Source organism: Anticarsia gemmatalis, chromosome 6, assembly GCF_050436995.1.
Source record: "Anticarsia gemmatalis isolate Benzon Research Colony breed Stoneville strain chromosome 6, ilAntGemm2 primary, whole genome shotgun sequence".
Taxonomy (NCBI): domain Eukaryota; kingdom Metazoa; phylum Arthropoda; class Insecta; order Lepidoptera; family Erebidae; genus Anticarsia; species Anticarsia gemmatalis.
In genome coordinates, this window is record NC_134750.1 from 9161374 (window position 1) to 9176809 (window position 15436).

General features: G+C 33.7%; 1 protein-coding gene across 2 annotated transcripts; it reads left to right on the plus strand.

The window, feature by feature from the left end:
• The first annotated feature begins 267 nt into the window (after positions 1-267).
• On the plus strand, positions 268-15325 carry Herc4 (HECT and RLD domain containing E3 ubiquitin ligase 4). Of its 2 annotated transcripts, XM_076115669.1 has the most exons (20): positions 268-570; positions 911-1082; positions 2246-2482; positions 3209-3365; positions 5134-5242; positions 5547-5678; positions 6253-6435; positions 7358-7432; positions 8046-8237; positions 8472-8651; positions 8834-8968; positions 9310-9471; positions 9923-10099; positions 10455-10721; positions 11120-11297; positions 11588-11766; positions 12288-12479; positions 12708-12850; positions 13046-13154; positions 13244-15325. In XM_076115669.1, the coding sequence occupies exons 1-20, from the start codon at positions 505-507 to the stop codon at positions 13394-13396; spliced, it is 3198 nt and encodes a 1065-aa protein (XP_075971784.1). In that variant the 5' UTR covers positions 268-504; the 3' UTR covers positions 13397-15325. The 2 variants fall into 2 exon arrangements, with proteins under 2 accessions (XP_075971784.1, XP_075971785.1); XM_076115670.1 differs by lacking the exon at positions 7358-7432 and having other exon boundaries at positions 269-570.
• Positions 15326-15436: the final 111 nt, after the last annotated feature.

Here is a 15436-nt window from a genome sequence, read left to right on the forward strand (position 1 = left end):
CGTAAGAAGGTTATAAGGTATATAAATTGTTTTAGACATTTTTAATAAAATAAAAAATTTTATGTTTGCTCATAATAAATAACATCAAATTGGTGAATGATGAATTTTTAATACCTATCTTACTCAGATATTATTCATGTTATGAAAGCTGCAAACAAAATAAAAATAATTGTTAAAATACGTTCATAAAATGTGAATGCAGAGTAAAGACACTCAAATCTAGACAAGATATGGAAATCACTGAACGCAGTTAAATAGCGAAATTGACAAGGCATTGACAACTGACAAATTAAAGTTGAAAGATTGTTCTCGATTTTTTGAAAATGTCTTTTTTTAATATATTTATCCACAATGTCGCAATAAAATTTACAGTGTGAAATTATCGGCTTAGATACATCTACCAAATTCCTAACTACCTCTAAATCAGACTGATCTGGATCGGCAGTAGAGGTTATATTAAAGTTGTGTTGTAAAATTTAAAAGTCATTGATAAAATAGCACAAAATGTTTTGTTGGGGTAATGCTACTCATCACGAATTGTGTGTGGAAGGACCAGATACTTTAGATTTGGTAAGTTACTGCTCTTTTATTAGATAGTGCCAGTAACCTTGTTTCAGATAAACTATTAATTATGTTTACTAAATTGGATTTGCAGGATGGGTGGTGTACTAGAAAGTATAATAAAATATTTTACAGCAAGGTATAATAATACATGCGTGTTATTAATCCGCTGTTATTTGAAAAAAATATTTTCATAGGTACATTTACACATATGCCTTTTTATATCAAAGCTGATGCATTAAATAATTAGCATATTATTAAATCAATATTTATCATTGTGATTTATGAATAGTAAATTAAAAAAATATTCACAAATATTAAAAAAAAATTGTTTTATTTATATCATCAGGTGATAAAACCAACACTATCAAAATGGAGAGAGAGCAATCATTTGAAAGCTGTAGCTGCTGGAGAGTTCCATACAATGTATTTGACAAACAGTGGCCACCTGTACTCATGTGGAAATAATGAAGTGGGGCAGTTAGGAAGACACACTGAAAACAGAGAGGGAAAAAATCCAGGTACTAAAAATTATCTATGGTATAGACTGATTTATTTACACCTTGAATGATCTAGAATGATTTAGAATGATTTAGAATTTTGTAAAAATAATAACAATACTAGTTTCACTAATCTAAATCTAAATAATAATATGATAGGTATATTATTTTTGAAAAATCAAGATTTCAGGGTTATACGGATGAATTATGAAATATTTCAGAGTATTGCACAAGACTTTCTGTCCCATTTGTAACATGATACTCACCTGTATAAAATTACCTAGCACAAAGAAGTTAACTTTGCAATAAACACACAGTTAAATACCTTTCTTATGTTCTGTATTGTGAATGTTGTCTTTAATTGAGTTATTACTGTGGATGCAAGTTTCTTTTCAATGTAGATTGACTTTTCATTTGTTTAACATGACTATAGCAACAGTTATTACTTATTCAATAAACTATTATTATTAGAAAAAAAAATACATGTATGACTGATATTATTATTTTAAAAGTGTTTTTTTTTTTCATAAAAAACTAATAAATAACATGTACCTATCTTTTTTAAAATAATAATGAGTAGCCTGAAATAAGAGAAACTTTATTTTAATGACTATCCAACATATGTATCTCAAGTGATTGGGTTATGAACTTTTATGAGAAATTGTATGTCATCTATGGAAGGCATATTATAATTTTATCTGATTATGATATCAAATAATGGACTCTAGGTCAGAAGAGGTGAATGTAGTGTTATCACTAAACCCTTATCTGTAGAAAAGGTGTTATTGCAATAGTAATTTAACAGATACATGTAATTGAAATGAGATCTGGATTTTCATGAATTATTTATAAATGCACACATTATTAAACTCCTTGACCTATGTAAAACGAACATGGGAATGGTTGGGACATTCTGTTTTATTCATTTATTATGTTACACAACTCTGGCCACATCTGCAAGAGATTATAATTTTCTATATTGATAAACAAGTCACAATACAATGTTGTAGTCAGCATGCAATATCTAGTTTACTTGGTGGAGTCAATTCATTGTGGAACAATATTTGTGTGATACACAGTTCATGTAGCTTGTACTTTGTAGTCAATTTATCTATACTAAAGTCCACTATGTCACAAAGTCTATTATGACAAAATGCTTATTCTAATGCAATCTACATTTTCAGCTCTAGTCGAGACATTTAAAGACTGCACTATATCAGCAGTTGCATGTGGGATGCAACACTCAGCTGCTCTTGATGAATGGGGTCAGCTTTTCAGTTGGGGCTCAGACAGTATGGGCCAGTTGGGCAGTAACCTAGGCACTCATGCTCAAGACAAACCAAAATTCGTCAAAGGCCTCGCAACTAGAAACGTTATACAGATTGCGTGCGGCGCGTATCATTCAATAGCATTGACAAATAGTAAGTATTATACCTATTAGTATTTGTATCATATGAATACATAGCAACAAAAACAGTTGTTCATGAAAGCATGACATTTTATTTACATTTGTCAGCAAATTCGTCTCGGCAGCTAGTTCTTTGAATAGCAGTCTTTTGAATGTTATACAATAGGTTTATACAGCAGACCTAAAGCATACAAAGGTACCTATGATGCGTTAGTATGTGGGCATAGAATCAACTAACGGGGTTACGCCCCTTATCGTTTCCTATGAAATAAATCCGTAAATTCAAAACTAATCTGAAAACAATACCATGAGGCGCCTAACGTTTCGGCGCAGGTTGCACTCGCCGTGGTCCCAGGCAGACTGAGTCTGCCTGGGACCACGGCGAGTGCAACCTGCGCCGAAACGTTAGGCATTTTAAGGTAAAATGCGTGTTCGCGTTAATTCCCGTATTCTATTATACATTAAACATGCAACGCGAGAGTTTAAAAGTTAAAAAATACCATGAGGATTTCAGCATGGAAAAACATACTTATTTATGCATATGATAGTACAAATCATGTGAAACATTGATGATTATTTATGTGTCTAAACGCAACGTATTTCAAATACGTTAGTTTCGTCTACAAATAAAATAGCGATACTGCTGCATAGAGTTTTATTCTACGAATCCCATAATATAGCAACTTTGTTTTACAAAAGCAAATGAAATCGTAAACTCATATTATATATTTGTTTTTAGATGGCGATCTATTTTCGTGGGGTGCAAATAGCTACGGCCAGTGCGGTCTGGGAACCATGTCAAACAAGGAAATGATCCCGCAACCCATCACTTCACTGCTAGGAGTTCCTATTGCGTTGATTGCCTGCGGTAGTAATCACACATTCGCCTTATCTAAGTAAGATATGTTTATCTTTTTACTTTCAAACATGACGTATGCAATTGATAGCATGATATGACAATTATAAAAACAATAACATTATTTGACCTAATTTAAAGTAATATAATTTGTATCAGTAGATTAGTTCCAAATTGGACGAACCAAAAAATTATAATTAGCTACTATCTCATTTGTTACTCAATTCGTATGAACGATAATAAATTAAACTTTGAACGCAAGTCTATACTTATCCTTGTTAAGCTGCCATGTAAATATTTGTTCTTATGTGTAATGAGTTATTTGAGTAAGATTCTTAGTACATAACTAATACTTTGTTACTTTCTAAGCTGTCAGCAATATTTGCTTGTAGACTAATTCAATTAGAATGCAATTATTTAACCATCCAATTACTTGCAAATCATTTTAAAAAGCGCAAAAAATACATTAACATGTTTACTATTGTTTCGTATTACATAAAAACACATGCCGTACCTACCTATAATATTGCTGTGTTTATATATTTTGCAATTCAATCTATTATATTACCTTCAATAATTCGAATCAATCATCACATTTATCAACTGAGCGAGCTTCAGCTGGACTGCACTAGAAAGTCTATATCATTGTAAATGTTACGCAAATTGTAGAGACAGAATACGGAATTTAAATTTCGTAAAACTAGAACATAGTAAATGATACAGTATTTAGACATAATACTAAATTGCTAAACGGGTCTTAAACGCGATGAAATTTTGAAGGTTACTATACTTTATTTGTTGCCCAACGTTTCGATCGAATTACATCGACAGTTGACGAACCTTAAAATTCTAGTGTATTCTTTCCTTTTTCAATGATTGTGTCTTAATTATGAAGATACAGTTTAAGAGTATATTATTGTTAAAGTTTTTCAAATTTCCCGTTACATTCTACATTACGGAACATATGATGCGTTCGTTTTTCGACATTATATTATTATGAGTTGACAAAATTAGTGAGGCAGTTAAGTCTTATCACCATTGTTTGCGGTGATGATTACTAAACCGCAGTTTCTGGAAGTCTACATTTGCTTAACAGTATAGCGTTGATACTTGATAGTTATTATTATGAAGGTAAATAAAAACTTTTTATCGCATTATTATTATAGGTATGGTTAGGTTACTCAAGAGTTTAAGAAAAGGACATCTAGTATCTTCAATGTTCTACTTGCTATCTGTAAAAAGCTTCAGCTTTTATAGTTCCTACACGCTAAACAGTAATAAATATTTTATTTACGTAAGGCAACTCCAATAGCCGGGGAAGCCCCTGTTTGCCAGTAAATTGATTTTCAATACGGTTTAATTGCTCAAGTTTTTAATTGCCCATGATTTCATAAATTTCAATACCGATTTCCGTGAAAACAGTGATAAGAGTATACCTTTCGAATACCTTAACATATAGTCACTTAATTTTTAAGACTAAGGAGAAAATCCTTTTCAAATTACTGATACGATACATATTAACCGGAAATTACTATGAATCACACAATTGTTTTATTTACTTTGTGAAGTGAGTATGCTAGTATTTACTTACTGCGTCTATGGCATAATATTTAAGCGTTACATTTTACTGCTCTCAGCGGTCTTCATCATTAGTTCTATTCCCACATGGAACAATCTCAATACTTGGGTCTCGTTGTAATTTTCCCTCTATACTTGTATGTTTGTAAAAGTTCCCATAACAAGGTTCGTTATTTGGTGTGGGGAGGTATCTTGAATTAAGGTATTAAAAGATATGCATCAATTTACAGGTCAGGTGCTGTATTTGGGTGGGGCAAAAACTCACACGGCCAACTGGGACTGCCGGATAGAGAGAACAAATGTTACCCGTATCATTTGAAAACTTTAAGAAATGTTAAGGTACAGTCATCATGATCTGTAAGTTGACCTCATTACCTAGAAACTAGAATATATGAGCGTAGCTATTAAGAGCAGACTACAACGCTAACTAGAACATAAAAAACCTTTCATTTTTGCACCGGCATTATTGATTATCGTCATCAGAGTTTACTAAACTGATTTTTAATTGTCATTCTGGAAATTCAAAGTTCAAATCATAACAAATTATTTTTGTTATACCTAATATTAAATACTACCAAAAAAAATTGTATGTAAACATTTTCTGTCTAATAAAAGTGATGTTAATCTCTCATCTTACTTGCAGGTATGTCACATAGCGTGCGGTGAAGATTTCACAGTGTTTCTCACGTTGGACGGCGGCGTGTTCACGTGTGGTACAGGCGAATACGGACAAACAGGCCATGGTACTACTAAGGATGAACTCGTTCCTAGAAAGGTAAAGTCTACTTCAAATCTCTTCGTAGATCTCCTTATCAAAATTACTAGCAATAATGGGGAAATAATAAAACCATCGCGTTACCTCTCATATGCTATATACAGATTCTAAATGGTATCAGGTCCCAATGTGAATAAACTCTGCATATGCTATGACGTAATGACATAACTTATACATAAGCGAACATTGCACTCATTTAAAATTCATGTATTCATCAACCTCGCGCCTAAATTCATACGTCCAATTTCATGTATAATGCATTTATTTACATTCGATGCTATGATGTCATCTTTGAATCCCACCCATGTATGGGAAACATTAATATCAATTTTATTTTGCGATTCACAGTACATATGAAAGAAAACTATTAAATATTGTCTACAGTAATTGTTCAAATTAGACGTGATATATTATAACAGTTTGGCGTATGGATGTTTCTCAGAAGGAAGAAAGAAAGAAGAACTACATCATTGTTATACTCTCTAACTTTTATTTAAAATCCAGTACTGAACTGGTATACGGCGAAGATCACTATTCATTAAAATAGTTATTAAAAACGATCTAATATTGACAGATAATGGAGCTGATGGGCAGCACAGTGACGCAGGTAGCATGCGGACGGCGGCACGTACTATGTCGCGTGGGGGACCGCGTGCTGGCGTGCGGGTACGGCGCGCGCGGCCAGCTCGGCTGCCCGCACATGGCCTTCGCGCTTGTGCCCACGCCCGTACCCTTCACACCCAACGACGAGTCGCCGGTGAGTCCATACCTTTAACAGAGGTGAATGACCGCATCATACCCTCTTGCTTTTGTTGATATGCTTTTGTTTTGTCGCTTTGTATGTCATTGCTGCTATTAATTGCGTTTTGGTTGGATGCTAATTGCTAGGTGATTGTAATAACGTTATAAGATTTTTGGGGCTAAATGTATACATCAGTTATTATTATTTGTTGTCAATGAGATTCGGTTATATCTAATTGAAAATTATAAATTAAATTTTACGTGATTTATTGCGAAATTGTCCTGCCAATTATTTTTAATTTAACTGTGGTTAATGATAACAGTAATTAATGATAACAGTAATTAATGATAACAGTAATTAATTTGTGAACTTTGTTTCCTTAGTGTGGTGATGTTATTGATTTTCCTGCATAAAACGTTTCTCTTACTCTATTGTGTATTTCTGTTGCAATGCTGACGTCATATTATTATGTATATCACTTTTAACTGCTTATATTTTAATCGTCAATCTTAATACCATAAACAAAATAGAAAATATAACTACTAAATTCCTTCGCTTTAAAAGGTTTTGCCTCTAAAATATACAAAGTAAATTTCATTATATGCTATAACTTAACAATATTATTTTCGATGCAGACTGAAAACGCTGGTCAGAATAAGGTAAATATGCAGGACATGCTGTAAGGCCTTCTTGTTAGTTGTGTGTAGCACTAACTTTATTTTTGTAGCCCCTATTAGTTTCTTATTTTTATTAGGCTATTTAGTTTCCAAAATTAGGGTTCCTTTTATGTTAAAACGCTCTATGAATGAAACACGCATGACACAAAAGGTTCTCTTAGCAATTATCGTTTTGGCTCCAACATTTATGTTTAGTTAATAGCTTTTTAAATTGATTTATTTGTTTGTGTGCATAATTAATTTGGATAATTCTTCTTTAGCTTAAGAAGAAGCCGAAGGTGGAGAGTTCGATGACATTTGGTCGCACTAGCGCCGCGGGCGGTTCCAAACTAAATGTTGAGTCATATGTATTTTTGAAAATGTATTATTATACTTATTGTACGATAACATACATGTATAATATGTTATAATACGTGTATTCGTGATTAATTAAACAAGTTAAAACTAGTTGTGCATAAAATTTGTTGTACAATAAATAGTTCTTACCTTTCTGATTTTTGGGGTTCAATTATCGCCAAGGCAGAGCGTTGTTTCGATTTCTATACAAATTGTGTCATTAAGATTCCAAAAACAAAAAAATAACTAAGATACTAGCCAGATTCAAAAACTATCTTACCTAACTACTATAGAAATAGATTTGTAATTAACTATATAAAAAAAAACATTATTTATAGTCTTGATAATTCATTCACAAACCCACTTTTTCTATCCATATATCCTGCTTTATTATTCCTCTTTAGTTTTTAACACAATATTTTGTATGAAATCTCTTCGCGTCTTTGTCTTCTCGGCGTTCGATAATGGGTTTATCTATTCAATTTAACTATCATATTAAATCTATTTAAAGTATGGCATGTATAAATCGGTGGTAGCTTTGTGCACCGTAGTTAGAACAAACAAACGTATAATGAAATGAATTATTGCAAATGAATATTCGTTTCTTTGCAGTTTCCTCTTGATATCTTCAAGGGCCCTATCAAGGTGTTCGCTGGCGGTGACCATAGCTTCCTAGTGTTGTCTTCAGAGAAGTCCAGCCCGTCGGACTTCCGTCAGCCGGATCATACGAAACAGATTGTCACGTTGACCGTACCTAAGTTAGCTGCCTGTGAAGTGTTTAAAGACGATGATGTGGTTAATCAGGTAAGACATGAGCTCAATTTCCTTTCATCATCGTCATGTCATGTTGACTTAATTTCTCCCCACTGCTCTGCACTGCACTTTTATTATAAACAACAATTTTTGTACACTGATTGTTTTAGCATACAAAGAATAATTCGAATTAATATTTTTATTTTTTGCTTCGCTGAAAGTATGTAAAATGGAAATTGGTTCTCAATGACTAAACAAACTTAACATATTTTTTTATTGTTTCAGGATTTACTAGCATACCTCGAGACTGTTTTTGGTTCCCTAGCGTGCATAAACGGTTCTTTCCTTGTCCCGAACAATGCTCATTTCGGCTGCAATACTAAAGTGCATGGCGTCGACTTGAAGAAAGCTGAGGAAGCCTTCACACTTGTTAGCAGATTTGAGAACTCTACTATCAAGGAATTGGTGAGTTTTTATTAAATACTGGCTTTTTGTAAATTTTCGATGTTTGAAAATCTACAAAAAGCCAGTATTGAATTGAATGCGAACTCTCGACAATTGTTATATTTCATTTATAAAAAAAAATTGTGAATTATTTAATACACCTTGCTGAAAATTTTCATTTTAGATGCTTCCTTTATTTCCAGATATTCAATAACCTAACAGAAAATATAATAAAGAAGATGAAAGTATCTCCGCCTGATGCTGAAGCGCTCAGAATGTTCCTCATGTTACCATTGTATCATGAAATGCGTAACCCGAGACGACACGTAGAATTACAGGTAAAACATTTTTTTTATTGACTCAGTTTATTATAGATCCTTCAGCTATTTGCGATCATGTGTCCACCGTTTACTGAAGCCACCACTAACGCAGACGAATTAATTTTAGCCGCGATTCTGTACAGTCGGTACTGTCGAGTATCGAAAGTTTGACATTTAAAATGTACTGCCTAAATAATTTCTACGACGCCCGTCAGAGGCGCTAATCAGATTTTTATACAACATTTCTCGATGTCATGACGGTTGTCGGTAGTCGATAGTAATAGAGAATCGAGCTACAAGCACCTGTTTCTTATAACTATATTATTGCATTAAGTGATTGTCCATTGTCTGTTTTCTAGGGCCCATTTGCAGAAGCTTTCAACAACCTAACAGCTCAAGCACAGAGATTAGTAAATCTATGGTGGGAATCTCAAACAGCAGAATACTTTGAAATGCTAGTTGATATTTTCAAAAGTGTTATTGTGTTTGAACTGAGGCAGCCTGCCGTGACCACGAACAAGGTACCGAATTCGTATAATAGTAGCTAATTGCACCAGAATTGTAATTAAAGTGAATTCATACAGAAAGTATGTGCGGGTCGAGAACGTATCGTCATATGAATTCAAGTACCTTATTAAACCCGCCGTACTCCCGACCTGCGCCCGTCACGCACTCGCCTTCTGTGTGAATTACGCTTTAAACTTATTGTTTTCCTGTTTAGTTCCTTCTTTAATAGTTAATTTAGTTTTCTGTTTAGTTCCTTATTTGCTCCTGCAATTATTTTAACTGCACTGAAATCACTACAACTGCACTGAACTTAAATGATTATTCACCTTCACTTCAAAAGTTATTTATTATCATCACAGTTGACTAATGTATTGTTCTCTCCCTCTTAGCGCTTTCGATGTAGGATAGAAAAAGACAAAAACATCATTAAAAGTAAGGGTTAACGAAAACTTTTCTCCTTTCTAGAAAATTTACTTCAGCCATAGTATAATACAGATTCTTAACACTTTGTCGTCGTTGTACAAGATCAACTTTGCTAATCCGAAGAAGCCAAAGATACCAGCTGAGTGCTTCTTTGTAGACGACTTGTGTAACCATGTTGATATTGCGGCCGATTATATTAGCTGGCTTTCAGATCATACGGTGAGTACAACAATAAGATAGTATGTAAATTTTCTTGCGTGACATTATCTCGACTAATAAGATGAATCAAATTCAATAGTAACCATATATTTAAGTAGTTAAATTTATTTTTCAAGTGTCGGCTTTTAAAGAGTAGTAACTGATTTACTGCTTATTCATATGTTCTGGCGAATAGTCTACAAAAAGCAGCAACATTTTGGAAAGTTAACATCGATATCGTTTCAAAGTTCCCAACTTGCACACAATCAGCGTGGTAAACACAGACACAAACTTTTTCACATTACAGAAAAAGAGCCTTGTCCTACCTGTAATTAAATTTTAATGTATATTTTTAAGACCTATCATTTCATTTCAGTATAGTCACCCACACATTTGCAACTATCCATTCCTGTTTGACGTTCAATGCAAATCCTTGCTACTAAGGATAGATCAACAGTTGCAAATGCAGATCGCGATCAGTCGGGCGGCCACACAAATGTTCACTAGATTGTTCATGGACCCCACGTATGAGTATCAAAGAGATCAGTTCTTGAACTTGACAGTATCGAGAGACCATATTGTGAGGGATACTGTAACACAGATTAGTAATCACGAGACTTCGCAACTTAAGAAGCCGTTACGAGTAAGTATATTTAGTTATGTAGATATTCCGTAGACATTTATTTTAGATGTATTAATAAGTTTTGATTTATACGTTATCGCTGAAGAATATAAATTTAATTTAATTCTATTTAGTTAATGGCATTTATTAGATAAGATAAAATACAATATAAAACTAAGGGGTGCTATAAAAATTACATTAAAACTTAATAACTCTAAGTACGACTCAGAAGTTGTATTCCGGGTCGTGGTGATCGATGATCTTATATTCGACCGCTTTAACTATAAAAACATTCACGCAACATTGAATAATTAAAAGTTCATTTACAAATTTAAGTAGAATATTTATTTTATCGTAGCATAGCTCTACTAACTTGTACCGAAGGCGGTATTTTATTTTTCTCAATTTGGTACTTTTAGGTAGAATTCATCGGCGAGGAAGCAGAAGACGCCGGCGGAGTTAAGAAAGAGTTCTTTATGTTGTTGTTGAAAGAAATCTTTGATCCCGTGTATGGTATGTTCAAGCAGTCTGAAGAAACTAATATGATTTGGTTCTCAAACAATCCTTTTGAAGATGACATCATGTACTATTTAATTGGTGAGTGTAATAAGATACCTAATGTTTAGCCAATTATAGTTAACAAACTGTTCCAATGGTGCTCATATTGTTTCTCTAAATGAGAGTGAATGCGACAAATAATTATATCGCACATAGCCCATGTCTCTAAGATATCTCCGGGTTTTAACTTATCGAATCTGCAATATAGTTCCCTTTCTTGCTTGATTACTAAGTTTTCGACATTATAACATTGTATTGGTTTTAGGAAAGAGAAACTAAAATGACTAGTCCAATTCTTTAGTAAAAATCATTTGCTTTTGCTCCCACAGGTGCCATTTACGGTCTAGCCATATACAATTCTATAATAATCTACGTTCCGTTCCCGCTGGTACTATACAAGAAGCTGTTAGGAGAGGCTGTTATGTTGGACGACTTGTCGGACTTGTATCCAACGCTTGCTAATAGCTTGAAAAGTTTACTCGATTATGCGGACGAGGATGTAGAAGATGTAAGTTTTTTTACGTTTTTATTGTTTTACATTCTTTGCGGTATGGTTTATCTTTATATATATAATTCTTCTGTAAGTGTGTAAGTCACTGAACTTCTCTTAAACGACTGGACCGATTTTAATGAAATTTTTTGTGTGTGTTCAAGGGGATCTGAGAATGGTTTAGATTCACAATTTTGTCCGCTGGACAATGTTTTTTTATTTAATTTTTATGGCAAAACAACGTTTGCCGGGCCAGCTAGAATAGATATATAACATCATTTTCATTATACCCGAAGGTATGGCGAGGGTGTATGAAACACACCCGCGTTTCGCCGTTCACTATGTTAGCCCCATATTATGCCCACTTTAATAAATCCCGTTCTACTATTGAGAATAACCTAATATAGAGTAGTATAATACCAATGGCACTTTGTCCTACCTGGGAATCGAACGTAGGACCTCAACTTAGGTTACCAGTCGTATGCACAGACAAAAACTTTTTTTACATATTTATGTATACGGAGAGTAACTTTTCACAGGTGTTCAGCTTATGTTTCGCTGTAAATACAGAAGTGTTCGGCGAAATACACGTACATTCTCTGAAGGAAAACGGTGAAAACTTACCCGTGACACATGAAAACAAACAAGAATATGTGGAGCTGTATGTAGATTTTCTGCTCAATAAGTCGGTTGAAAACCAGTTCAAAGCTTTTAACCAAGGTTTTCAGAAGGTGAGTACAAAAAAATTATTATTAGAAGTAGTTTTAGAGAAATGTTTTAAAATGTGAAGCGTATGCGTTTAAACGTGTATATTGTCTGCGCATTTTAATGTAGTTTCGTATATTTGTATGTCAGAATCTTGCATCTGTATTCAAATCAGCGTATGAGCTCGTATACGTTTCTACAATACGTGCCACTAAATATTGCTATGATTTTTGAAGGAGATACTTTTCTTATAGGTGTGCGGCGGTAGAATAATCGAATTATTTAGGTCACATGAACTGATGTCTGTTGTTATGGGCAACGAGGAATACGACTGGGAGGTATTCGAAACTAACTGTGAATATAAGAATGGCTACACTACTACCGATCCACAGATCAGGTAAGTTTTTACTTTTGTACAGTTATTGACCTGTTTATAATTGTTTATGCTTGTTCTTTTCACTTTAAAGGTCGTTATTCGAGAAGAACTCGCAAGTTTGTGCGTGAACACTTTGTGTGCAGTATTAGTTTTAAAACTCAGACGTCTATATGCCCATATGATAGAAACTAATAATATTGTTGTATTATGTTGTAGATGGTTTTGGGAGACGTTCCACGAACTTACTTTGGCTGACAAGAAGAAATTCTTACTGTTTTTGACTGGCACCGATCGCGTGCCGATACAAGGAATGAAGGACATTAAAGTAAGAATTTATTAAAAATTTGAAAGTAACATTTGTTACTTTAGTACAACATGATACGTGGATTACTAATTTATTTATCATTTTTACAGATTAGAATCCAGGCCGTCGCGGACGAAAGATATTTCCCGGTGGCTCACACATGCTTCAACCTCCTTGATCTTCCACGTTACAAAACAAAAGAGAGACTCAAGTATCACCTCATGCAAGCCATCCAACAAACTCAGGGATTCTCACTTGTTTGATACTTGTTGTACTGCAAATTGAAATTTCACCGAATGTTAAGGGAATCGGACACTTACCAAATTTAAAAGGGTCAGTGTTCCGTGTGCCTAGAGCACTGCACTAAAAGGCTGGAGCTTCAAAACGTAGAGTGAAGACAATGTTATGTTGCCTCTCAAATATATATCCATCAGAGGAATAAACGTGAAATCGTCCAGTTGAATGTGCGAGCATTTATTTTATAAGTAGGTGGCATTTCAAATTTAAATTGTTGGTATTGAACATTGATTTTAATTGAGTGTGTGATTTTTTAATAACAATCTGACTAAATTGATATTTTAAATAAGTTGTCCATAACGGTTCCAGTTTCATGGGTGATGTATCTAGAATTTATATTATCAATAATTATTTGAAGTACACGAAGACGATAACTTCGTTTTTAGCGAGTCCATTTAGCATAATGACTGTTAGGATTACTGATCGAAATAATATTATTCAGTACCATTTTAATCGCACATGTTTCAACCTGAATATTTCCTTAAAATTTAGACCTGACCGATCAGTACCGCATATTCTTTATGATAATGACGCAGCACTGGTTTTTGTTGGGGCTGAAAACACGTTAATACGAGCATACTAAATGTATCGCGAATGGAGAAATATTCAGGTTGTCACATGAGAGGATAAAGTTTTTTTATAATTGTCAGATGTCGACGTTAAGAATGTTTTGTGACTGTTTATACCATACTCTGAATAGGTGCCTTTCCATATATTGATATTCATATACATTGTTTTAGCCTAATAAAGCAATTGTGTTACGCATGTTTTTACATAGAGGAATGTTTTATTTGTTGTTCCAAAAAGACTATTTGCATTTATGTTCAATTGGTGAAATATAGATTGATTGATGGTTGGAGGTGATATGTAGCTTGTTCTCAATAGTGAGTTCTTTCGTTGTAAAATAATTATAACACTTCAAGATTCGAGTGTTACGAACTGATCAAAATAAGCCTACCTCTTCAGTTTTGGAGCGAATTTATTTCTGTTTTTTTATTTGGTATCATATCACCGTTTACTTAAATGTGTCAGGGATTGCCATTTGGCGTTTTCATACCTGGCCTTGTATGTTTGAACGTTTGTACGTACGTATATGCGTATGTATACGTAGGCGCATAGGAATTAAAGTGTTTGCTAGTCGTATGTTGCAAGAAACTCGTACAATGGTGTAAATAATGAACATAGGACCACGTTCGTTATTCAGACCACATTTGTATAAAAGGAGCTTGAAGTAAAGACTAGGTTGAAAATGCCCAAAAGGAAAACTTGTGACTCTGAGCATTCTTCGATCTCTCTCGTGAGTCCGTATTGGGTAAAATTCACTTATTTACACAGAAAAGTAGAAAATTAGTGTTTTAAGAAGTTTTTTATGGATATGATTGACACTTGTTTTTTGGAACTGAGCTTTATTACTTTAAACATTGACCCACAAGAAGTTACCCTTTAGATTGTAATGACTAAATTAACTTAAATATATTTCAGCGGTTACTTAATAAGGCTTTTTATAAACTTTTCATTCAGATGTTATACTTTCATATTATTGTGAGTTTTAATTTTCAAATACTTTAAGCAGTGTCAATTAAACAAGTGTCATCAGTATCTGAAAGTGTTCGGTAGATAGACGTAGCCATAAACATGTATGTATATAGAGTGGCTACATCTGTGATATTAAAAGTACGGCTATCACTACATTCGGCGACAATACAACGGCTTCTTTTTGTAATTGTTACAGTTTTGTTATAACGTTGTACATGTTGTACATAAGTACTGTATGTAGCTTGGCTAAATCGCTGTTATTGTTTTGAAGCGTTTATGAGTGCACCTCAGCCTAGGTACTCGGCGTGGTTTGTACACGATATATGTAATGTATGATAATATAATATTTTCATACAAAATTGTTGTTTTACTTATTAAATTTGTCCCTAATACCCACTATAGCGTCTCATTTCTGTCATTTTGGTTGGTGTGGTGTTCATAGAACATGCACGTAAAGTCTTGTATGACCT